The following is a 25,130-nucleotide window of genomic DNA, read 5'->3' on the forward strand; positions in this document are numbered from 1 at the left end:
GCAGAGGAGGACATCGTTGCCCTGCTGGCACCATCCAAACCCAGCTGGGCAAGCTAATGGGCATCGGGAGGTTTGCACACAGAAACTTAAATGGGAGGCTGGTATGTGCACTCAGAGATACACAGGCTTGCCTGGAGAAGCAGAGTGCACCCAGGACTCATGCAGGGACAACATGGCACTGCCTCCAGCTGCAGAGCAGGTGCCTGGGTCTTCCCAGCTCTCCTCCCTTGATGGATAATTTCAAGAGACACTGCCATCACCTCTACATGTACCAGATGTGGCTCAACTTGCAGAGACATAAAGGACCTGAGTACATCACTGTAGTCACTTAAACACAGGGCTTTTGAACTCCACTAGCCTGTCTGGCCCCAAACCAGTAAGGGTAAGCAATCAGTGTCAGCCACATGTGATGACAATAATCTGAGCACTTGCCCATCTCACCTTTCTCCCTGCCCTGGAGACAGTGATGAGGCATCAGGGACTTGCTATGAGTGTCAGTCGTGCCCTGGGCTAGAAGGAGAGGGCTCCAAGCCCTTCCTGTGACCCCGAGGCTCTCCGTGCCTCCTGCAGCCTGCGTTCCTAGAAGAGGGATCACTGCTTGAATCACCTCCAACAGCACGAACTATTCTCTAATACTTCCTGAGCCCTTCCCAGGACGTTTTGCTTTCTGCCCTGTGGCCTGGCTGGGCTGCATTTCAGAGATGAAAGGCTGTGAGCACACACAGATGCCGGCATCCTTACGCATTCCTGGCTCAAAAGTTTTCCTCGAAGCAGCTGCAGCTGCACTGCCAGGGAGGAGCAGCTGCCTCCCAGCCCAGAGAGAGAGCTACAAACCCCAGCTTGCCAGGTATGCTGCAAGATCCCAGCACAGACCCTCAGGCTTTGGGACCAGCTGTCACCCCCTCGGGCCCCCAGCTAGCCCAGCAGAAACCGAGGCAGCTTTCTTGCTTTCCCTGAGAGTTACAACTGCCTTAAGGAGACACGGTGCAAAATGTAGAGGCCATGGTGCTATCAGCACGCAAACTTGCTCAATAAAAACATATGTTTCTCATCTGTTTTGTCCTCATGGCTCCCAGAGCTTGTCACAGATCAAGCATGTGAAGCATCACTGCCCACAGCTGGGAAACGTGTGCTATAGGGAGGGAACCCAAAGAGCACTCGAGGTCTTGGGCAGAAAATTCAGGATTTGTGCAACACCAAAGTAGTCAGTAGGGCAGGCACCTGGAGGGCTGCAATACAGACATCTGCATGCATCCATCTCCCCTGCCCAGCTCTAGCAAAAGCCAAACCAAATTCCCAACCCTAAATGCTGAAGGGAAGCTTTTTCATAGTCTCAGCGTGCAGCTCAGCCCCATCACAATGTTACAGGGAGACTCTGCCAGCGGCCTGGCAGAATTTCAGCCCAACATACTGTCCCCTCAGTGGTTCCCACTTAAATTCAGCAATGGTGCAGGAGCTCAGCCCTGATCCTCCAAAACCAGCAAGAAAACATGTCTCCCTGAAAGATGACCTCCTCTGTACCCCTTCAAATCCAGCCCTTTGTTCTGACAGGATGAAGCTGGCACAGCTCAGGAGATCAGAAGGGAGCTCTGAAGGATCACAGCAGCCTGTGGCACCAGGTGCTGGCAGAGATAAGCTCAGAGCCTGGGTGGAAGCTGCAGCCCTCTCTCTCTCACATAGCTAAGATAGGGAATTATAAACACAACCTTGTCAAAAAAAACCCAAAACAACACAACCCCACCAGAATCTATGGAAGAGTAACCACCAAACCAGCTGGATCCAATGTCTTGGGGAGATCTTGATGCCCTCATGCTTCGTGCATGCAAAGCAGAGGCACACCAACAGACAAGGGGCAGAGATCTCTTAGAAAATCCATGGTATTCCCTTAGCTGGCCACTCGGCACATTCCTTTGTGCAAGGGAGTCCCTGTCACAGGGGCTGGCCTGTCCCTGTTGTGAATGCTCTGAAAAGCAATGTCCTTGCAGTTGCCGTGTATCACATAGTTTATCATATCATTGGAGGCAAGTGCTCCCCTATTTCCCTCCCCTGTCATGTCTCAGAGATGGGCTGAATTAATTGCATGTGCTTTTTCTGTGAGTGTATAAACTGCAACATTGCCATATGCACACAAGACAGATTATAGCCAGAGTAAAGAAGTGGCTGGTTTTGTGTGTCCTTTTCACACAGATCCTTTCTCCTAATACTTCCCCAAGACAATTATTTTTTCCATACCACATGGGCAGTCAAATGACCCCATTCCCACACCACCTTACTGAAATCACAAGGCAAGAAAAAGTGGCTTTGTGCCATCCAACTCATGGCTGCTGTAGGAGCTGTAGCTGGCACAGCTCTGTCCCTGCATCCTAGTGCTGCTGAACCTCTGGCCCCCTGACACTGTCCTTTCCACACTCAGCCTTGCCCTGGACAAGGGAATCCCAGTCAAGAAGAGCAAAAGTACCATTCCAGAGGAGAAATGTATTGTTTTCTTCACACCACCAATGCAGTGTGAGGTTTTCAGCAAGGATGCTCCTGATAAGAAACTGTCACCTGGAGTGTCTCTCTGCTACACAACCCTTTCTGCTGTCCACAGGCTGTTTAATTTCTCTCTCAAGTGCCAGACCCCCTGTTCATTAGCACTGAGCTTTCTCCAGTTGCCAGCAGCTCTCAGTGCTCTGTGTTGTCAAACTGTAGTCTGCTTCCTGTCCTGTGTTGTTCCCTCTTATCCTTGATTTTTACTCCTGTAACTTTGTCCTTGTGGAAACTTCCATTCTTTAAGGTGCTTGGGCAGTCACAGTCTTTGATATCTTTCTAATGCTTTGGAATAAGAGGAACTTCAGCTCCCCACTCCCTGCCTGTCCAAATTACTTTCCTTACCCATTTTCCCAGCACACAGGTCCTCTGCCCTCCAGCCTTAGTCCCTATCACCAACTCTTGCCTTCAATGGGATCACACAGCTGGAACATACACAGGGCTGGGAGTCACCAAGTCCATCTCCATGTTACCTGTGCTCCCTCTTTGTGCAACTCCATTTACATGACACTGATTAAAGGCTGCTATTTTTGGCTGTCTCACACCCACAGAAAGCTTGGTCCCAAAACTGTCTTACAGTTATAAGCCTTCCCCTAACATCAAGGCTGACTGTATTCATGGCTGATTCATACATATTTATTCACACTGGCATAGGAATGAATAAATTCTATGCTTTTGCTACTCTAAGCATATGACTTCTATACTTTAACTCAAACAACATATTTCCCTCCCTGGCATTTCATTCCCTTGTCTTGCTCAGCATAAGGGGGAAAAGTGAAAGCAAAAACAGATGTCTGACTTAATAAATAATGCTCTTTTATAAAAGTAATTTCTGTTTTGATTGTTATCAACAATACTTTTAAAGAAACATGAGATCCAAAAATCTCTTATTGCATTGAAATCTGGGGGACAGGCCAAATCAGAGGTGAAAATATGCAGTTTAACACCATTTTATGGCCAGAAGAGAGAAAAGAAAGGTTACAAACCTGAATTTAATATTTTCACTACAGTGCAAGTTTAGCTAAGGTTCTAATCAGGACAGTAAGCCATGATCATCAAATTCCCGTTCCTTCCAGGGTAAAAGAATCCTCTGTATACGATGTGACATGTGAGATTAGGGATGGAGAAAAAGTAGAATGGATTTACTCATGGTTTCAATAGTCTGGGAACAACATGAGGCAGCTCTAGTTTTGTTTCAGAGTGGGAACAGCCACCTCCAGAACTAAATCCCCTACTGTTTTGGAGCTGATACCCATTATTGGCCATGCTGTTACCACAACGGGCAGCTGAGAGACAAAAAGCAGCATTTTCCCCACATTGTAAACCTTCTCCAGTAACCCAGGGCTATGTTTCAAATGATTTGTAATTGCCTCTAAACCTGCAATTAGAAATGCCATGCTACAGGCAATAATGTCCATGGATGCTTGGGATCTCTGCAGGTATCTAAGTGCCCATGCACCACAGATAGATCATGCAAAGATTCCAGGAACAATTCCTGGGACCCAGGGAGGAGGAGGAGGGTAGAGATGCTGCCACAGACCAGCTCATATCTGGCTCTCCCACTTTTTCCCCCTAGCTTTAATTCCCATGGAAAGAAACAAAATTTTTGTGCAGGCTTTTGCAAAATCTCTTCAGCAAGACCACATGTTTGTCCTTGTTCCTCAAACAGCCCTTGTGATCCTGCTTCCCAGAAGGCTGGTTAAGCACAGATGGATTCAGAGACCCTTGCCAGCCCTTTGCCTCCCACAGTCCAGGCAGGCATCCCATGCTTCTCCCCAGCATGGGGACCTGACCCCAAGGTACTGGAGACCTCCAGCAAATCCTCTGCTGGCATCTCCAAGAGAAGGCAGCAGACCACACAGACTTAGCTGTCCTCTCTTCGATGAAGAATGCTCCCTTCTGGGCAAATTTAAGGCTTGTTTTGGGATGCAGAGGATAAAGAAAAAGGGAGGGAGGAAAGCTGCATTGTTGTCTCTCCATTTTTGGCTGCTCTTTGGCTAAATAATGGACTTCTGTCTCCAGGGCTGCTAATCAGCTCTAAATGCCCTCAAAGAAAGCAAACAACAGCACAATAGGAAAGCCCAGAAATAAATCCATTTCATTATAAATTCATTTTGTTTTCATTCCATTTTTCTTGCTAGCAAGAAATTTAGGTTAAGCTAAGCACTTTCTTTTCCCAGCAATCTCTGCTGGCTGTCGGCTAATGCAACAGAAAATTAGACTTTTGACAGTGTAATGGCTTTGTTATGAAAAAAATGCAATTATATTATTTCCCAAGACAAATTTTACAGCATTAAGTATCTAAGCAATACAGCATTGTCCTTGAAGTTGTTGGTGAAGGAATTTTACATGAAGAAATAGTGGGATGACCAGCCTTCATGGGAGATTCATTTTACTGCATAGCTCTCCATTGCTCAGAAATACAGACAAGATTTAATATATGCCAGATAACTGTGCTACACAAGCTTTTGCCTCTATGCTACTTGCAGCTGTGTCACCAGAACTGGAGATTGGAAGCACTCAAAGACTCCTCCACAGCACACAATATACGGTGTTAATTCATCAGTGTCAGCTCATCTCCCTGCTGGTGTTCCTAACCAACTCGTTAGCAATAGCTATGGCTGATAATCCAGGAGTAATGAGGAAGAGTTTAGAGCACTTAATGGAGAGAATTCATAACAGATATCACAGATATTTCAGTAATCCTCCATGTCTAGGCTAATCCCAGCAAAGCTCCTTGAAGTTCAGCTGTGGACAGGAATACCCTGAGGCAGCAGGAGAAGCCACCAGGGGCTGACAGAGTGCAATCCACTCCTGAACATTACAAAGGGAAAAATTGAGGAACTGCATGGTTTTGGGATGGGCACAGAGGCTGTGCTTACCTTGGGAAATTCAAGAGAGCCAGGCACTAGCAGGAAAACCCCAGACATCCAAGCTCAGAGAATAGGGCCAGTGGTATGGTCTGCAACTTCTCAGACATGGTTTAGGGGTTAGCACAGAACCCCGGTAACCAAGAAGTAATTCACATGCAGCATCTCTAAGTAAGAGCTAAGACAGTCTAACAGCAGCATAGATGTTGGCCATTCGGTCTCCCTTGGCCCCACAGTTGGCAAACCCATGCATGTTTAATTTAATAATGCAGACATTGCCAAAGCCATGGCAGAATCTCAGCCACAGCCTGTAAGGAGTCAAGGACCATGATGGGAAATGTAGTAAAGACCAAGGTAAAGCCATAATTTTCCACACATCTGGAATTTGCAAGACATCCTCGTGACTGGAAAATACAAAGACATGCCAAGCTGTGTATATGAAACAGCAGCTCTCATCCCCATCCAACTTTACTTGGTTTTGTACTTCACAGCCTGACCTCCTCTAAAGGTCCTCTGAGGAATGGAGAGCAGCTGAGCCAGCAGATTCACAGAATTCAAGGTGTTGTTGAATGAACCCACACTGTTATGGGTGTAACAGGTAGAACCCAATGCTCAAAAGCAGAAAGCAGCCTGACACTTTCTGTTATGAAAATATCTTTTCCACTGCTGAGAACTTTGCCAGCACTGAACTGCTCAGGTTGAAATGTTTCCATGTCAGAAGTTTGCCTCAGGGTGACTTTTCCTTTTAAAGTGTCAACAGAAAAAGGTCAGTGGTTTCTAAGAACAAGATTAAGTTGTCCATGTCTGAGGAATTGTTGAAGTTGTGCTCAGAACACAGAGCAGACCTCAGCACCTCTGCAAGAGCCTGAATTTGGTGGAGGAGTCAGCCTGGTACCTCTTGCTTGTGGGGAGACAGCCACATCTCTCAAGGACCATAGCAATTTAGTATGTGTTTGTGGAAATCATCAATTTACACACAGTGACCGTTCTAGCACCTTTTTACTTCTAAAACTTCAGTCTCTTAGAGAACAATCTTTCCCCTTACAGTTCATGGATCCAAATTACATTGCTCAAACACGAGCTAAACAGGAATGCCAAATGAGCTCTCTTCTGGGATTGCAGGATTTCACAGGCATCTGCTGCTTGGGGTACAGCAAGGAGCGATGAAATGAAAGGCAGAGGGGCTACATCTCCCTTTCAGGTCACCCATCATTGCAGCCAGCAAGGCTGAGATCAGAAGAAAACAGGACAAATAGTACAAGGTTGAAGAACTGAATCAGCAGATGGTTTTCATAGAAGAGACAGGCTCAGGACATGACTGAGAGCACAGAGAAAAGGCTGGGCAGGTATGGCATGACCATTCCCTGGAGCTAGAGTCCCCTTGGGACCTGGATTGTGTGGCAGTAGATCCCAGTGTATGCTTTATGTTCCCTCATCAGCCAATCACATAGTGGGATGAAGCTCAGGGCCTGAATGAGTACAGCAGCAGTCTGAATTCACAGGTACCACAAACCCTTTTCCTGTGAAGATGGCTGAGCTAATGCTGCTCCACTCATGAAAATTCCCTCTTAGTTACTGGGTAAGCAAGCACTGTGGAGCCAAACACAAAGGTCATGTCTGACCTTCATCTTTTCTTACTTATATTTTCTCAAAAGAGAAGCATAGCCCTGTGCTCTTCACCATAAAGAGTCGATGGTTGCCACTACGTCTCTAGACAGAGGATGAAAACCACTTGGATGTGACGACTTATTTGCTTGTCTTTGGTTAAAGCAAGAGACATGTAGTAACAGCCTACCTTACAGAGGTTTGACAGCTGCTCAGGTAATTAAGCAGCAAATTAAGCAGCAAAAAACTCTGGTTACTAGTGATAGCACCTGAGTGGATGGCATGAAAATGTGTCAAGGGAGGTTAAAGTTAGATATTTGGAAAAGGTTCTTCACCCAGAGGGTGTTTGGGCACTGGAACAGGCTCCCCAGGGAAGTGGACACAGCACTCAGCCTGACAGAGTTCAACCAGTGTTTGGACAATGCTCTCAGGCACAAGGTGTGACTCTTGGGGTGTCCTGTGCAGGGCCAGGAGTGGGACTCAATGGTCCTTGTGCATCCCCTCCAACTCAGGGTATTCTATGATTTTAAATGCGCTAATGGGCTGAGATAGATGATGCAGCAGACAGCAAAATAAAATTATAGATGCTCTGCACCACAGAAGAAAAAAACCACTGAGGAATAGCAAACCAACTGCAGCCAGAGCTCAGCACTACAGGTCCCAGGTGTCTTGTTCCCCAATACCAGAACAGCACTCACCTACAGTAATTCACTCCTAGAAGGGTCAAGGTCCTTCTGGGCAGCCAGGTCTTGCCAACACATGGCACCAACTTCAAGTGCCATTTGCCCTTATCACATAAACAGCAGCCACACAAGCAGCACAAATCTCCCCTGCAAAAAATTAATTTTTCCACAGCAGCTGGAGCTGCAGCCCAGCAGATTTACACCTTAGAGCTCAGGAAAATGTGCTAGGGGGTATTAAAGGCAAAATGAAGGTGGTAGAAAAAGATACATGACAAGGCAGTGGCCCCCACAGATGTGAACAGTACCTGAACAGCAGCAATTCATTCCTGAGCAACGAAGGTGATTGTGCCAGACTTTGGGAAATGTCCCAGAAACCTAGAAGTTTATAGCAGCAGCGGAAGCCAAGATCTCTGCGCAGACAGCAGATCTCCAATTACCAAAGCCAGGTCAGTTGGCTTAGCGACAGGTTATTTCCATGGGGGTTTTTTGCTTGCTCATTTAGTGGTAACATTTTTTATGTGTCTCTGTTTTCCCATACAGCAGCAAGAAGCCAGACACCGTGAATTTCTGGTAGCCTCCCTAATCAGAGGGAGCGTCTGTGATGCAACTTGGAGACACAACCCTAACCATGCTTTCGACCACTGGGGTCCCAACTGCTACTCCTTGAATCAGAGATGACACTGCTGATGATCTGAGCTTGGCTTTTCATCCTCTTGGGAGCCATATGAAGATTGACATTCCCCTTGTTACCTTTTGTATCCAGCCCTGCATGCCTCTCTTTAACCTCCTCCCTCAAAGAGAAAAATCATCTGATCTGCTTCAGTTCTTCTGCCAGGGGAGAACATTCCTCCAAACAGCCTGACATTCACAGATGTTGGAAATGCTTAGTGATACAGAAAGGAAACAAAAGCCTTCAGCCTCACTGGAAACCCAGTCCACCGCACCAGCCTAACACTGCCTGAAAACATCCCCTCTGATCCGAAAAGCTCAGCTCCACAAAGTGAGGGCAGTGGCCATGCTCTCCCTTTGCAACAATGCAGAAATGGCTGAGTTAATGTTTCCCCACAAACGTCCTTGTTTGTGGAACTATCTAGACACCAGAGAGACGTGGCAGGCTGAAACTTGGTGTTTTTCATGCTTTATGTCAAAATCAAATCAAAGGCAGGGGAGCGCACTTAGTTTGGACATATTTTAAGTTAAACAAGCATAAAATATTTGGCAAACTTCCCTTGCCTAATGCAGTATAAACAATTTTGGTATTCCAGAGAAAAATTCCCATTTAATGAATGCAGTGAGTAAGTAAAGAGAAGGTCACACTATTCTTGCAGACTTCATTAAGCACAGGACAGTCCCAGTTTCTGCCACAACTTTAGCAAAGTCCATGTATGACATTAAGTGGCTCATTTGCAGCCAGGGCTGCGCTGGGAGGTGAGAGGAAATATCCCTGTAGGATGGTAGGTTCTCCTGCAGAACCCAAGTGAAGACAAGCCAATTTTTGCCATTACTTTCTGAAGGGAAAAAAATAAACTCTGATAGACACAAACCCGAGGCAGACTAAAGGTTCCAGAAGGCAGCCTCTGGCAAATCCAACTGCAGCAGTTTAAGACATTAGCTCGCACTGCTGTCTGCCAGCCTTGGCTGTCCACCTTGTTGGCTAGCCAGAATTTACTGCTCCCCTAATAAAGTCAGCAGAAAGAAATACATGCTTGTGCCTCAGCCACTATATTTTGCAGCCCAGCGTATTAGACTGCATTGCTGACGATTGGTGAGATCCCAAACTGTATATTGAAGGAGGGAAAGAACAGATAAGAACAGAACAAAATGTCTTCCTTGTCATGAAGGGCTTAAAAGAGACTTGAAAGGAAAGAGGCAAATAAAGGGGCTAAAGAACTAGAGAAAGATGGGTTTTTTTCCTACAGAAATTAACGCAGCATTCTTTGCTGTTGGAAAGGCTGGTTTGGCTATCTATTGCTCCACATGGGGGCAGGGAGCTGTAGGTGCAAAAGATAAAGCCAGGTCTGCCAGAGTTATCAGCACTGCTCATGCTCCCACCAGCTCAGAGCCCACTGTAAAAGTAGGAGCATCCTTCACTGCCTAATTGGATATAAGGAAGCCCTCCTGACCCTAATACCTGCACTACTGACACCATCCTCCCCTTCCAGGGCTCCCCTCCAGGAATGACATCACCTGAATGTATAAGCAATCTATTTTTACAAATCCCAGTGCAACCAGGCCCTCTAGTCCTATGCAGAGCAGCTTTCAGATGTAAAATGCAATGTGTTGAAAGAAATTAAAAGAGGAAATTTAGAAGGGACAATAGGTTTTCTTTTTCGACAAAGATTTAAGAAAACCCAGGAAATTCACACACCCAAAGCATTTATTAAAATATGTCCCTAGAGCCAGCTTTGACTAAGCATGCCAGGAAATCACTGGTAGCCTTTGAATACTAATAAAAAAACCTTAAAAGTACATACTGTGTATTGTAGACATAAATCTCCTGTAATGGATTGTCCCACTTGCTTTGTTAAACAAAGCTACACTAGATTACACTACATTACCTGTACTAATGTGCAGGCTGTAGGAAATCTAATAAGATAACATGATCAGTTTCACCCAAAATGATTTTAGAAATAGCACGTGATACTGTAGTGATGTATTAAGCCCCAGTAAACCAACGTAAGGTGCTGCAGGCCACCTGGAAGTTTTGCAATTGCTGAAAGTCTAATGCTGTGCAATGAAACGTTCAGGAACTCAACAAGAAACATTCTGAGTTCTTGGTTTGTTTTGCAAAGAAAGCCAATCTTACTTTTCAGCTCCCCAGTAACTTGGGTTAGCTCAGTTTGAGATAACCTAAAAACAAGCAAACAAACAAAACCAAAAATACCCACTCAAAGAACCCCGCTACCCAATCGCCCTTATAGCAGGGCTGTGTTGGCATCCTGGCATTTTGGAGGATATGAGGCTCATGAAAGTCAAATGTATTTTGCTGTAACAAAGGACTTGGAGGATTAGGCTTGGATAGCTGAAGCCCCAAAAGTTCCTTACTGAAGGTCTAACAGCGCTCCTAAAATAAAACTTGCAAAGCTTGCTCCAGTCCCTCCTTGCCAAACACCCAGACCCTCTGAGGGCGTAGGCACTTCAGATCAGACACAGGTAAGATACCAGCCCTAGAAAATTGTCTCACCAAGCTGAAGGGATGGTGAGTGTGTGCTCCTTTTGCCTACGGCAAAAGCAAGATGCAGTAAATAACCTCAGCCTATAATGAAAGATTTACTGCAATCACAACAGCCAACAACTTCATCACAGCCTAGGCAAGTCCAGCTGCTGGCTCTATGTTCCTCCTTGTGTTTTAAGTGCTCCAGCACTTGCAATTCCTGAGCCACTTCAATGCAGTAACTCACCAAAGAGAGGCTATGTATCTTACTGTGAACATGAATGTCTTCCACATTGCTGCTGGTCTCTAAAAACCTCTCACTCATGAGGCCTTGACACCAATTCTCACTTACTGGGTGAACCACAACTCTTACCCATGCATGTCTTACTTGCTCTTGCCCTTGGCAGCCCTGACACTGTGAAACACATACACAAATACAGTCTAGTCCCAGCAGTGAACCTTCATACAGGAAGCCTTTAATGTTTCACTCAGCAACATTAAATCCAGGGTGTGGATGAAAATCAATTCTCTAAAGGGGCACTGTTTGCAGCTGCCTCCTTCTCCCCTTTAGCAATGAATACATGATCCACAGCCAAGGTATCCCAGCTGGTTGTGGAGCAGTTCCTGCTGAGGAGCTGCAGCTCTCTGCTTCATCTCCCATGGGAAAGCTGCCCCATGTTCAGTTACCAGTGCCCACTGTGGCATAAGCACTGCAGGAAATGCTCCACGACCTGTCCAGTCATCTCTGCTGTGTGATGGCAATCTCAGCCAAAGGCTGCTGCCAGTGCCTGTGGCCACACTGCACTTCAGCTGTTCAAGCCTAACCCTTTGTGTTTGTTACAGCAAAACACAGTTGACTTTCATGAGCCTCATATCCTCCAAAATGCCAGGATGCCAACACAGCCCTGCTATAAGGGATGCTGTTCTTTCTGTCACATCAATGCTCCATTAAATCTTGTTCCTTCACCTCCTCATATGTCATCAAACACACCAAGCAATAGTTTGTGAAACACGTGCTTTACACCTCTGCTCACCATACTCCATACATGGACTTCACCATGCCTCTTCATCTTACCTGAGTTTTGTATCTTCATCTGAGCCAAGACATTTTAATTCCTCCCCTCCCCACTTCCCTGTCGGAAACCATTCAACTGCAGAGAGATCAGACTATAATAACACTGGGACCCCAGCCAGCAGTATGCAGTGTGCCTGGCTTTTAACAGCTAAATCCTATAAAAAATAATGATGCAAATATGGGCACTCCTCCCCAAGACATCCCAATGCTTTCAACAACCTCTTAGGAACATATAATGCTGCTGGATGGAACAGAGGCTGAAAGGAACTAATTTGGGACTCCTGGTACTTACTGTGTGAAAACCTGCTGGCTAAACAAACAGGCCTAGGTAGAAAGCTGAGAAAGCTGTATGCACACTCTACACTACTGTATCAGACAGCTGCTTCCTGAAAGCAGGCATGAACTGCACTGCATTATCACCTAAATGCGGTCATGGGGTAGAAAGCTCTTCTTTAAGAATCTTACATGCTGACACAGGATGAGGACAATTCTACTAAAACACCCACCTTGAAGTAGGCTCAGACCACTATCATCATTTAGGAGACTAACTCCCCTGTTCTCCATGAATGTTAGATACATTATCTGTCTTCAGCACTAATCCAGTACCACACGGCCAGTCAGTGTGAAGCTTTGCAAGTCCTGCCAGGTAATCCCATCCTCACCTTCCGCCAACAGCTGCAGTTGTTCCATGACACTATCCTGCCATGCACTGCAGGAGCATGACCAAGGACACAAAGCCCTTCTCATGCAGCATTAAGCTGATGAATGCTTCTGCATCCACCCTTCAGTCACCTTGTGCCCTTGAGTACATCGCCTAGTGTCCTCTGAAATTTGCCTCTGCAATAAATGAACACTTAACAAGTTCCCCATTCCAGCAGGGGACCATGGGCAAATGTCCTGTGGGGAGGTGGAAATCCCTCCTCACCTCTATGCTGCTGGAGGCTCTGAAGGAGAGGTCTTATGTGAGAGGAACCATGGGGACTGTCCACAGCTTCTCTGCAAAAGCTTTAAGGCTCTCCTGCATCCAAGAGACAGAGCAGCCAGCAAAGGGCTTCTGTCACAAGGGCTGTAGGGAATGTGATGGGGCAGAGGGGGAAGGCACCTCTTTTGCCCTCTCTATGCTCTATTTTCCAATGTTTTCTCTCATACCTGTAAAGATAAAAAATTAAAAACTATGTTCACCCTCATCCCCAACATCTAAAGTTATTCTGGGGGTAAAGTTCACTTTTCAGCTGCCTAAGGACAGAGAAAAAAGAAGAAGGAGCACAAAGACAAAGCAGCACAGGAGATGCTCACCTTTCTTCAGGGCAGATCACAGGCAGAGCAACTCACACGCTCTGTAACCACTTCTTTAGATGCATGTCTGAAGGAAGTGTGGCTACAAGTCTAAAAATCACAGCCCTGAGAAACAGGGCTTTGTTGAATCTTGCCAGACTTTTATTAAATACTAGTTTCAAGCTTGCAGCAGAGCACAGGGTGAAAGCATCACCTCAGGAAAGGAAACTCTCTCACCTCTCATCACTGGCAAACTAGGCAACTAGCTTGCCCACTAGACTTCCAACTAGCTTGCCCACAGAAAAAGTGCATGAGCTTTCTTTTTCTGACTGCCTCTGCTGCCCAGTAAAGGCTGCTGTGCAGGAAGATGCCTTAAAGCTGTGAAAGCACAAACCTTCAGCCTCGCCCATTCAGTCTTTCCAAGATGTGAACTGGAAGGGACCTGAGGCCAAGAAACACAGCCAGCTTTCCACTTTCTCTCAGAGGAGAAAAAACTCCAGCATCCCTTCTTAAAGGCAAAAGTTGTTAAAGACAAAGAGACACCGTGCTCAGGGCACTGGATGGGGAGCACAGGAGCTCCAGCAAGCTTCAGCTGAGGCTTCCTGAGGACAGGCTCCAGCTGGTTGAGGTGCTGCAGTTCGGCTGCTTGCCTCCTACAGGACACAAGCTGTGCTGAACACACCTCCTGGCCCCCAGGCCAGTCAAATCTCACCTGTGAAGTTAAGAGGGTCAGAAAGCCTCCAAATACCGACCTTTAACTTAAGCGTGTATTTTAGGAAACTCAAAACCAAAGCTTTAGCTGGTAACAACAACAGCACATTTGTGTACTAAGGGAGCACCCCCATTGTGGAAACTTCACCAGCTGTGCTTCCTGATAGTGTGTGTGTTAATGAGTATAAACTCCCTAGTAGTAAATCAGGGCTTGTAGTGGTTTTCCCTTTCTTCTTTTCACAATTTACATTGCCCAGTACTTATGGATTCCCAGTAACGAGCACATGGAGGTGCCCTGTTATCACAGAGTAAAGGGAACTAACACACTGGCAAAAGGATGCACTGCGTGGAGACCCAGTACTGAGCAAGAGATTAGGAAACTCACCTTGCCAGGGGATGGGCTTGAGGAGCTCAGACTGTTCAGTTTGCCAAAGACAAGACAGGGAGCAGTCCTGGTACAGACCACAGTTACAGCAGCGGGGAAGAGACACATTGGACTAAAGGCTTCTTCTGTTTAGTGGATTAAACAGAAGATTTGTAGATCAAGACTAGACAAATGCAAGCCAGAAATGAGGTGTAACAGCATGTGGGTAATTAACCACTGCAGCAACATACCAAACACAGTGGTATTTTCCATTTGTGGTAATTACTTAATCAAGACTTTTTTAAGACACATGTAGAGTCCAGAGCAAATGGAATGAATAAAAAAACTAGATATATGGGCTGTATTGTGCAAGAGGGCAGAACTACAGCATAATAGCTCCTTTTGGTCTCACCATCTACTAATCTATGGGGAAAATTGTCCCTTTTAGTGTCAGTGGAGTAGGTAGACAGTCATATTTTTAGCAACAAGACATTCTGATGTTTACACGAAATAGCAATAATAATGCATTATGTTACACCCATACCTTTAATCTGAAATTCCCTAAGCTCTTTACCATCACTATGTCAGCAAGCCTGACAAGTCACTGGCTGATAAATTGGCATTATCATTCCCCTTTCACCCAGCTTGTGCTTTTTCAGAGTAGCTAATCATCTGCTTACCATTTACATGGGAAACAGAACACACAGGCTACCTGCCATCTTACTTTTAAGCCTTTTGGTGAGAAAATGGTCACATGGGTACCTTACAGTAGCTGTCAGAGTGGAAAGCAGCTCAGCACACAGAACTGACCAGCAGCTGCCCTACTTCAGATGCTCGTCCCCAATACGAACTTCATAGCATTCAAAAACTATATACAAACTTCCCTAGGAAAATTCTGCCAACAAAATACTTCTGAAGAGCAGAAGTCAGCAATTAAAGTGTTAAAAACAAGAGAGAGAGAAAAAGAAAGAATGCTTCCTAGTTGTTTTAACAAAATTTTCATATACGACAGACAGACCAAAAAAAAAAAAAAAAAAAAAAAGAAAAAAAGAAAGAAGAGTAATTTCCATTAGTTTCCATGACAACCAATGGAAATCACTAACCCATCTTCTCTCCCTTGTCAACCTCTAGCAGACCTGTCAGGGAAAGCAAGGGACTGTGCCCTGTGTAAGGCTCTCTGCTGAACCAGAACACTGGGAAATCTACACTGTCGTAATGTCAAGTGCTCCCCTTACAGCACAGCTCTAGTTGTTTTTTTTTTTTTCCCTCTGAGATATTAGGGGATGGAGAGGTGCTTACTTCCTTCCTGCAAGAGCAAATAAACCCCAGAAGTGCAATGCCCTCTGAGACACCCCAACTCTCCCACTTTATGACTTGCTTCTTCCTCTCTCTGGCTTCATCAAAACATTCAACCACCTCTGTGGTTGGCTCACACCTTGAGCCCATATTAAGCCCTTTTTGCCCATCTTTACTGGCTGGCAAGAAATTGCTGTATCACCCAGTAACTCTGGCCTACATTTTTTCTCCCTTTTTCTTACTATTGTTATCATTGCTGGCAAGGAAAATGATCCTTGGCAATGCCTGCTGCACCTTCTACATGAGAGCTTTTAAACTTTTTTTAACAGGAATGCATTCAGCCTTATAAACCTTGCTATGAGGCACAGCACCATCATTATTCTTGTCTTACAGATGTGAGCACCACATCTTAGAGGAATAGGATGTCTTGCCCAAAGCCTACATACAAATCATGGCATCATGCTAAGAGTGAGGACAAATTGGTCTGCAAAGAGTCTGTTTGCATTTTCTTGATGCCCACAGGCTCTGAAAGTCTTTGAACCACAGATGCTCAGAGTCTGCTGTAGTCCTTCCACCCTGCCAAAACCCCACAGCAAATAAATATTAACCTGAAACAAAACCAAAACACCCAAACCTCAAATAGTTGTCTCTGTTTCAAGCTGGTTTACTGTTGACCTTGCATCTGCAGCCAGGATGGCCTAACTCACCCCAGCATCTGGACGTGTGCTGCTGCACTGCAGAAGAGCTTGGCAGTGATTTGTGAGGAGGTGTTAAGTTCCAGCTGTTCTCCCATCTCTTTCAGTTTTCACGTGCACAAAGCCAGGAGCGGCCCAGGCACGGTACTGTCGCTGTGTGAGTTCAAGCTTTTCACGTACCACAGTGAGATTTAACACTCACCCAGCAAGACAGGAAATCCACAAATAATCCACATCAACTGCAAATTTTGCTACATCCTCCATTCTCCCATCCCAGGTCTGGGTTGCAGGAGTTACTGGCAAGTAACAGGACTGAGCACAGTGGCTCTGTGCACATGGGTATGGGCACACACGAGGTGTAACAAACCACATTTTGTGCCCCCTGATTAGCAATGCTTAGGCTCAGTTTCCTCCACAACACCCTCCTGGGGGACTGCACACAGCTCTGAGTGCCAAAGAGGAGAAGACAAAGCAGCGAGTTCAAACTGCTTCTCGCAGATTCCTTCTTGAGGCCGATGGCATTTAATGGCTATGAAGGTATGAACTACAATCACTAGGGAATGCTCATAAATTGCTTCTCTGGCCTGCAGCAGAAGCTGACCTCACACTCAAGCTTTTCCCTCTGGTAAGGCAGTAAGTACTGTAGCACCGCACCTACTTTTACAAAACTTAGAGCAAACTACCGTATCCTGTAGGAAATTAAGACGCTTCACTAAACATGACTGAAATTGGCTTTTTAGTCTAAAAGTTGTTTGAGAAATTCAAAGGTAACACCAAACAGAGAATCAGATCACATCCATCTCAGTTTCCTTTCCTGCACTGACAGGAGGAAGGGAGCTACAAGGAGATGAAAAGAGGTGTGCTAAGCACTGAGCTGAGGGGTCCCATAAACTGGCTACGTGTACAAGGTGGAGATAACGGCATGGGGGAGGCACTGATTATCATTGAACACGGGGGTGTAATTAGGACCGTTGGGACAGAATAAAAAGATTAATGGTCTACTTAAGAAGAGGACTGTGAAGATAAACTTACTAACTCTGAGATATTCCAGAGCGCAGTATCATTTTTCAGAGAATAGGAAGGGGGCATCACTTATCAGGGATGTGTAAAACTGGATTTAACAAGACACTAATGGCTATGGTTTGTACAAGCAGCTACTAATCCCAGGGCAGGCAGTGATACCTTGTAGAAAAAAACAATCTGTTTTTCTGAACAAGTAAAGAATAAAAAAGTACTCGCTGCTTAACCTGCTCCTCCTTACACTTACGCATCATCCTCTACAAAGGGGTCCAAGCCCCAGACCTGGAGATGATGGAAAAAGGGCTTTGTGAGGAACTGAGCCTCTGCTGCAACCTGACTTCTCCATCATCCATCCACAGGGCAATTGGAGAGGGAGAGAACTGCTTGAAGATTAGGCTGACTACTCATGTGGCATTCATTGTCTTAGGATTGGAATACCCCAGAGCTTGCATCGTGGAGCAAACACGCTGTCCTCACACAGGAACACCGCAGCTTTTCTGCCAAGCTGAAGGAGATGCCTCCCACATGAATGCTTGGTCCCTTGCCACCTTAATCTTCCAGAGCTCTGGGTTTGAATGCATGAACTGCAGACCAGAGCTCGGTTACAATGTTTACAGTTATCCCCGAGGAATTTTACTCACCCAGACAACTAAATGATCCAGACATTGCAAAAATTCCCCAATGAAATCGCTTCCTCCTACATATAGGAAATGACACAACAATTCCAATCCCTCATACTTACGCTTCCTTGAACATAAACATCAAAATGCAGCCAAAACCGGGAGGGGAAAGAAGGTCCCAGAGCAGCAAGAAGTACATATGCAAGGAGTTACATCATGCAGAAGGAAAGCTCTTGGCTTCAGGCTAAAATTAGGCTTCAGGCTTAAATGGCAGGGGCTGCTCTAGCATGGAGGGGCACCTTCCCAGGAACAGTCCCCCAGATTGATCCATTGTTGGGAAAACAGCAACAGCCTCTGCTGTCAAAACCATCCCTCGACACACAGCACTGGAGGCCAATTTATCAGCTGGCCAGTGCCTGCCAAAGCCCATCCTGGTGGATGGGCAGAAATTCCTTGTTCTGCCTCTGACATTCAAGTCCCAAAATATCTCACCATTGCAGCAGGGTGACAAGGAAAAGGATAGCATTTCTGATGGCAGGAAGTACACCCAGGCTCTGGGCTCCTTCATTAGGACAAGGTTCACCAGTATATCTCTCCATCAGAGGCAGGTGCCTTTGCCAGCTCACTCCTGTCACTCCACTCTTGCTTCCCTCTTATCAAACACTTCAACATCCTCTGCTCCCCTCCCGTGACTTGTAAGACTTAAGACTCTTTCAGGTTTGAGCCTTACTACTGCCATGGGTACCTCCACAGCAAGTCTTTCCATGACCTCTCTAGGTCTCCTTACAGATACAAAACTAAAGAATTTGCTTCTGGCTATGAAGCAATCTTCAAATCATTGTTTCTTCAAAACTTTCATTGTTGGGAAGAAGCTGATTAAGCACTGGAAGCTCTACCAGCATTCATATTCCCAAGGTCTCTTGATCCTGTCTCAGAACTCTAAGCAAGAAGCAGAGATGAGATCAGAAGGAACATGTACTGGCTAGTGGAGGACAACCAGCAGTGGATAACAAAGAGCTGTCCAAACAGCCCTTCTATGCTTGGAGCACAAGGTGTGCAAATACTCTTTTCCTGCAAATGAAACACAGAGGCTTTGTCTTGGTGTTTTTATTTGTTTCTCTCCATTGTTCCTTCAAGCTGCTTTGTTGGTCTTTGCAGTGCAAAAGGGAAGGACTAAGGAGAAGGAATGAGAGAAGATGGGTTCTATGGGGTCTATTACACAGCATTAAGGTATTTTGAGAAAGTGGTTAGAGGTCCATCTCTGGGACAGCAGTTGAGAGGGTACAGCCAAGGAAAACACTGTTTAGCTGTCAAACAGTGGAAATATGGGATTCACTTCCAGCTGAAGTTAACAAAATACTAAACTCTTCTCCAGTCATCCACCCCAAATCCTTTGCTCTTTCCAAGGTATTTGTCCAAGAGGAGCCTCCAATTTGTTTCTGGCTTATAGGCCTCCTGATGCACTCCAAACAAGGTGCAGACATCTGCAAGAAATTCCACATTTGCAGACTGGAGTATGAATTTGCTTTTCTTCAACTCTTACAGGCAGCCTTCATCTAAACCACTGCCCCAAGCAACCACAGGGCCCACACCAAAACCAAGAGGTACGCTGTAATAAGTGACAAAACTACAGCACAGTAGCAAAATTTCACAGCAGCTTATATGAACTTCACATCTGGGTACCTAGTTTGCAAGGCAGAAAAGGGACAGCCACTCATTACTGCTGCTTGGTTCCTTTAGCCCAGATCCATACTGAAGCACATTTGAGAAAAAGTAGCAAGACAATGGCACACAGTTGCTGCTTGTGCTACAGTTATCTGTGCTTTAATGGAGCACTGAAGCCTCCAGAGTTGTTTATCTGCTATTTGTTTATTTGCTGCTGAGGATTTGCAATCAGAACCCCACAGTTGAGAGCAAATACACCCCTGCTGTAACCAGCTCACACCTAACTGCACACAGTTGTGGCAAAACCTACAACCCCTGGTAAAGTCCAGATGTGTATAACCCCTTGTCTACCCCCCAGATGCAGCTGTAGAAGTACACTTCACAGCACAACAGCAGGCTGCTCTTTTTGCTTGCTAAACTCAGACACAAGGCTGTGAGAGATAAATCTCTCCAAGGAAATGCTGGTTATTCACAGATTAGCATAGCTATCGTGGTAGAGCAGAAGCAACCTCCCTGCAAAGACAGATGCAACCCAGGTAAACAAGGCATTTCTGGGAACCAATCTCATCTAGCTCACAGAATATGTGGCGGAAACACGGCCTGGTTAATGGGCGTCTCATCAGTCTGGGAAGAGACATCTGGTTGAGATAAGTGACAAACTCTCTTCTGTACAAAGAGAAACACTCCTCAGCTCATGTAACACCACACAAGAAAGATCAAAGGTGTCCCGAAGCCTCCCGATGAGTAAGCAGCTGTACCAATAACAGCAGCTGGAAAATGCAACAGGAGACTCAGCCAGTGCCTTCCTCCTGTGCTGGGAGCAGAGCTGCCTCCTCGGCAGCCCCCAGCAGCAGCCCCCTGTTAATTACCGGCAAGGAATTTGCACTCTGGCAGATAAAGTCATTCACTCAGCCACTGGCGCGTTTGCACAAAGCAGCTCGGCTCTGACAGCAGCTCCATCTGAGAAGCAGCATTTGGGTGCCACGCACATGTAAGTGCTACACGACATCGCGTCTGCTGCAGAGCTCGTGCCACACACGCTGCTGCTCAGAGCTTGCAGCCCCTTCAGAACAGCCGGGGAGGTTGTTTAAACACTCCCACACGGGGCATTTGGCCAGTAACTTCAGCACAATGAGGTGCCTCGGACCGAACCGTTTGGTCCATCTCCCAGACTCCAACTCCTGGGACATCTGCAGCGCAGCAGCTGCCTGGTGGCACAGCACGCACCTTAAAAAATAGGCTTTGCACTGATGAGCCTTTGCTGTGCTCCCAGGAAAGAATCACTTCTTCCCTGCCTTCCCATTTAAAAGGTGTTTATTGTCTTGAGATGCAGTTCCAGCAATGCCTGGTCTGGCACTGAAGGGAAGGATTTCAGGAAGGAAGACACCTATCACTCCAAAACCAGCTCAAGAAGAAAAAATAGATGCAATCTTTCCTTCCACTGAAGATGTGATTGCTAGACTAGACCTGGGAAGTCACTTTTATTACATTATTTTATTAATGTGTTACTGCTGGGTTGTATTGCACAAAGCCAGTGCCTATTAAAAACAGCCAGAATTACCCAAATCACTGGCACCATGCTGCCTTTTCTGTCCACTGTCCTGGCTAAATTATCAGTGAAAGCAGGGCTGAACTATTCATAAAGTCTCTATAATTCAATTTCAAAAGGCAAACTTCTTAAAACGATGGCTTCAGAGCCAAATGCAGCTATGCAATTACACAGGGATCTCAATTTAAATTTAATCCGTTTCATTTATTAAGACATCAGTTTTTAGGTTTTGTCTATTGCAAAAATGTGGGAAAAGTTTGGCCAAGGCAAGCTCCTCATGCTGGCTACTCTGTGTGAACAGCCCAGTGGGAGGAAGTACACCAAGTCCTGTGAAGACCATCTGAATTCCCAGCTCCAAATCCCCTGGTGCACACAAGTACTCTGCTGGCAAAGGGCATAAGTCTTGGAAAGAGTCAAGAGTTGCTCTCCTTACATGAAAAAGCAGCCAAGTCAGATCAAGAGGAAGCACTTAGGTGAGTTAAGCAAACAGAAACCTCTGCCTTTTCTCTCCCCTTAACATCCCTTTTCAGCTTTCCATACAGAAAAATTACATTGAGGGAAACAGAGGTCAGGTGAAAAGAAATCATCCCAAGGTTACAACAGATGTAGACACTGCAAACACCATGCTTTTAGAAAAGGCTGTGAATCTGCCTCCAGATATTTGTCACCACTGTGTTGCTCAGGGGTTATAGCGCCTCAGATCTGTCTGTACATCTCCTCCCAAGAGGAGAGTTGCTGGCCTTCCTCTCTCTGCTTGCCCTTTTGAGCCAAAATGAGACAAGTCAGATCAAACCATTTACACATAACTCTTTCCAAAGGCTGGCTCATTTGGCCAGAAATGGGTTAAGGATAGTTCAGAAGAACAGCTACAGGCCCAAGAGATTATTTCAAATGGCCAGAAAACTTGTAAGGAGCAGAAGGCAGGCCAGGTCAGTGACCTCTCCTCTTGGCAAGGCTGGATTCAAGAAAGGGCTTGTATTCACAGCTCACACCAATATACTCATGCTGGCATAAACCTCTTTGCTAAAATCTAAAATTCACAGTGCAAATAACTTTCTCAAAGATTCTGAATGAGGTTAAAGCAAAAATGAAAACAAGAAAACCCCTCACTCTTATTGTGAAACAAGTAACCTGGTGGGACTCAGAACGATGCCGGTATGGAAGCGGTCCCACATACCAGCCTTCAGACCTCAATGGGCAGAGTCAAATAGTACCTGGACTCCTCTCCAGTGTTAACTAGGTAACTTACTCCAGCAGGAAGTGAACAACTGATTGACTTTAAATACGTTCAACAGACATTTCAAGCCTCTCCCTTTTCCTCTATCGTGATGGATGCTTCCCAAAAATCACTCCATATGCTTTGGGAGCCCCAGCTGAGAATATGAGTAACTTCACATCTGCAGTATCCCTGTTAATATGAGTGAACAGCCACCTCATTGAGTCTGACCCAGGAAGAGAGAGATAAAAGGGGCTGTCTGAAGCTGGTGGCTGGCCTCCATCCGAGGAGTACAGTTCACCGTCTATTGCTCTTGTGACTATTACTGAACCAGGCCAAGAAAAGCTCCAAAGTTCTGGCACGCCTCAGATTTTCCAGTCTGCATGAAGTTATGCCAGGAACATTTACTGAAGCAATTTCTTTCTTTCCTTAAGGACTCTAATTATGCACCTAACAATGTTGTAGAAATGAATGTTGTACAAGAACCCCAGTACAACTCAGAGTTTTGCTAACAAAAGGATTAGAAGCTTAAGGCTCAGTGTTAATATTCTGAATGTATTGAAAGGGACAAAGTGCAAGCTGCAGCAGAAACAGAAGGCACAGAGAGGGTTATCGCTTCCAAAATCTGGAAAGGGAAAACCACACAGGAAAATGCCACACTAATCTTACTGAATGCCAGTGATACAGCAGAGTAGTAACAAGAAACATTTAGAAGTGGGTAACCATCAAAGCTGTCTCTGAATTACAAGCAGCCCACCTTCAAGCACAGCCCACTCCCTAGAAAATGAGAAGGTCTAAATATCCCAGAAGGTGGGATGCTACCCCTGACTGAGCTGATATTCACTGCTTGGCAGCTACTAGCAAAGAGGAATCAAACTGAACCCCAAAATAAAAGTTGCCTGAAGTGTCCACTTTCCTTGAAATGAGACCCAGACCTCAGTCATCAGTCTCAAGTTTTCCTGAACTTAGACTGGAATCAAACCAAAACATTTACTGGTTTGCCACTTGGACCATTATCTCTGAAGCCAGTCATAATTCATTTATTCACTCAAGCATGAACTGGCCTTTAAAACCAGGTTTTGAACATGATGGCTGTACATTTTTTCTTACTTTCAGTTTGCAGGTGAGACACAGAGACATGACAGTACTTACATCTGGGAAGCTATCCAGGTACTACAAATTAGAGAACATTAGGCAAAAAGCAGGATTTAGCACTTCGACAATGTTAGTGACACCAATGAAATCACAAGTGCTGGGCCAAACGTATTTTGGCTGTTTCTCTGGGTTACTGATCCCAGAAGGCTTTACTCAGACCAGTGTCATCATTATTTAGATGTTATTATGATTTTTCTTATGCTGTGCACCTCCTTCCTACAGAGGTGTTGGTGCATATTAACCAGAATTAAGATTTATTTAGGGCTCCTAAGAAAATGAATAAACACGATTTAGCTTATTCAGGACAGTGTTGGAGAGGATGCACGGAAACACTCACTACATAAGTATGTCACGCTTTGGGAAGAACGTGTATTACAGTATTATCATGTACAGGCAGATGTGAAATGCTGGTCCATACTACAGCTCATTCCCACTCCCCTTGGTTTTCACGACAGCAGAGACCAGAGCCCAACAGTGTTGGCTAACAACCACCCTGTTTCACATCTGCTGCTCGCCTGGCCGTTGCAGGGAGTTCACAAAGAGCTTTGCTCAGGGACAGAGCAACAGCGATGGGCTCCATCCTAAATCCCATTCTGTACTATAACCCGGGCAGCACAGTCCACGGGTGGGAGGCAGAAACAGAGGGAACCAGACGTGTTTATGCTTGCCTTTTTTTTTTTTTCGTGCAGCCAAACTGCGATGCTCAAGGGTGGGTCTCGCCATCTGGGAGAAATATGTAGGGAGAAAAAATGCAGGGAGGGAGGACGAGCTGCCCCCCGAGCGGGACCGCTTTTCTCCGAAGGCAGGCTCGGCCTCCCTTCCCAGCCCAGCTTGAGTTCATTTTCCTCAAATCACTTCCACATTTTCCCTGCCGTAATTATCAAATATTTTGTTTCTGACTTCACTTTTTAGGGAGGCCGCCGCAACCGGGAATGCAGGCACCGTTTGCTTTCTGTCAACAGAGCTGGGGGGGTTGCAGCTGGGGGCTTTCAAAGGTTTTCAATGTCATTGCAATGAAAGAAAGGAAGAAAAGAAGAGCGAGGGAAAGAGCGCGCGGGAGAGAGGGAGGAAGGGATGGAGAAAAGGAGGGAGAGAGGGAGGGATGGAGAAAAGGAGGGAGGGAGGAAAGGGAGCTGCCCCGGGGACCCGTCCCGGTGGCGGGATGCAGGGGTCCGGCCCCGGGGCAGACACAGCCCCTCGCCCCACCGAGGCGCCCGTCGGCCCCGCAACTTCCCTCTCCGCCCCGGCTGCCACTTTCCCGGTCCCGGCGGCTCCCCCGCGGCCGCCGCGGCGCCCCCGCTGTCCCCACCCGTCCCGTCCCGTTCCCCGTCCCGCCGCCGGGGCCCCGCGCCTACCTCGGCTCGCAGGCGGGCGGCGGCCAGCAGGGCGCAGAGCAGCGGGAGAGTTTTCCAGATCTGCAAGAGAAGGAGCGGGGAGGCGGTGAGCGCGGGCCGGGCCGGGGCCGGCGGAGCGGCCGCCGCCGCCGAACTTCCCGCCCGGCGACCCCTCTCACCATGCTGCGGGCGGCGGGCGGCACCGGCGGGGCAGGAGGAGTTGCGGAGGCGCCTTCCCCGGCTCCGGCTCGCTCGTGAAGGGAAGGGGAGGGTTCCCCCTCGCCCCGACCCGCCAGCCTGCGGCTCCACCCCCG

At 46.4% G+C, this 25,130-nt stretch overlaps 1 protein-coding gene across 1 annotated transcript in view; it reads right to left on the reverse strand.

Moving 5' to 3' along the window:
* Positions 1–25,124, reverse strand: part of FSTL1 (follistatin like 1) — a 52,359-nt gene extending 27,235 nt beyond the window's left edge. Inside the window, exons 1-2 of the mRNA XM_041463982.1 lie at positions 24,996–25,124; positions 24,838–24,897 (exon numbers count right to left, since the gene is read on the reverse strand). Coding sequence (XP_041319916.1) covers positions 24,838–24,897; positions 24,996–24,998 — 63 coding nt within the window. The 5' untranslated portion in view covers positions 24,999–25,124. The remainder of the gene's footprint in view (positions 1–24,837; positions 24,898–24,995) is intronic.
* Positions 25,125–25,130: the final 6 nt, after the last annotated feature.

This window comes from Pyrgilauda ruficollis, unplaced genomic scaffold (genome assembly GCF_017590135.1).
Source record: "Pyrgilauda ruficollis isolate IOZ18807 unplaced genomic scaffold, ASM1759013v1 scaffold17, whole genome shotgun sequence".
Taxonomy (NCBI): Eukaryota; Metazoa; Chordata; class Aves; order Passeriformes; family Passeridae; genus Pyrgilauda; species Pyrgilauda ruficollis.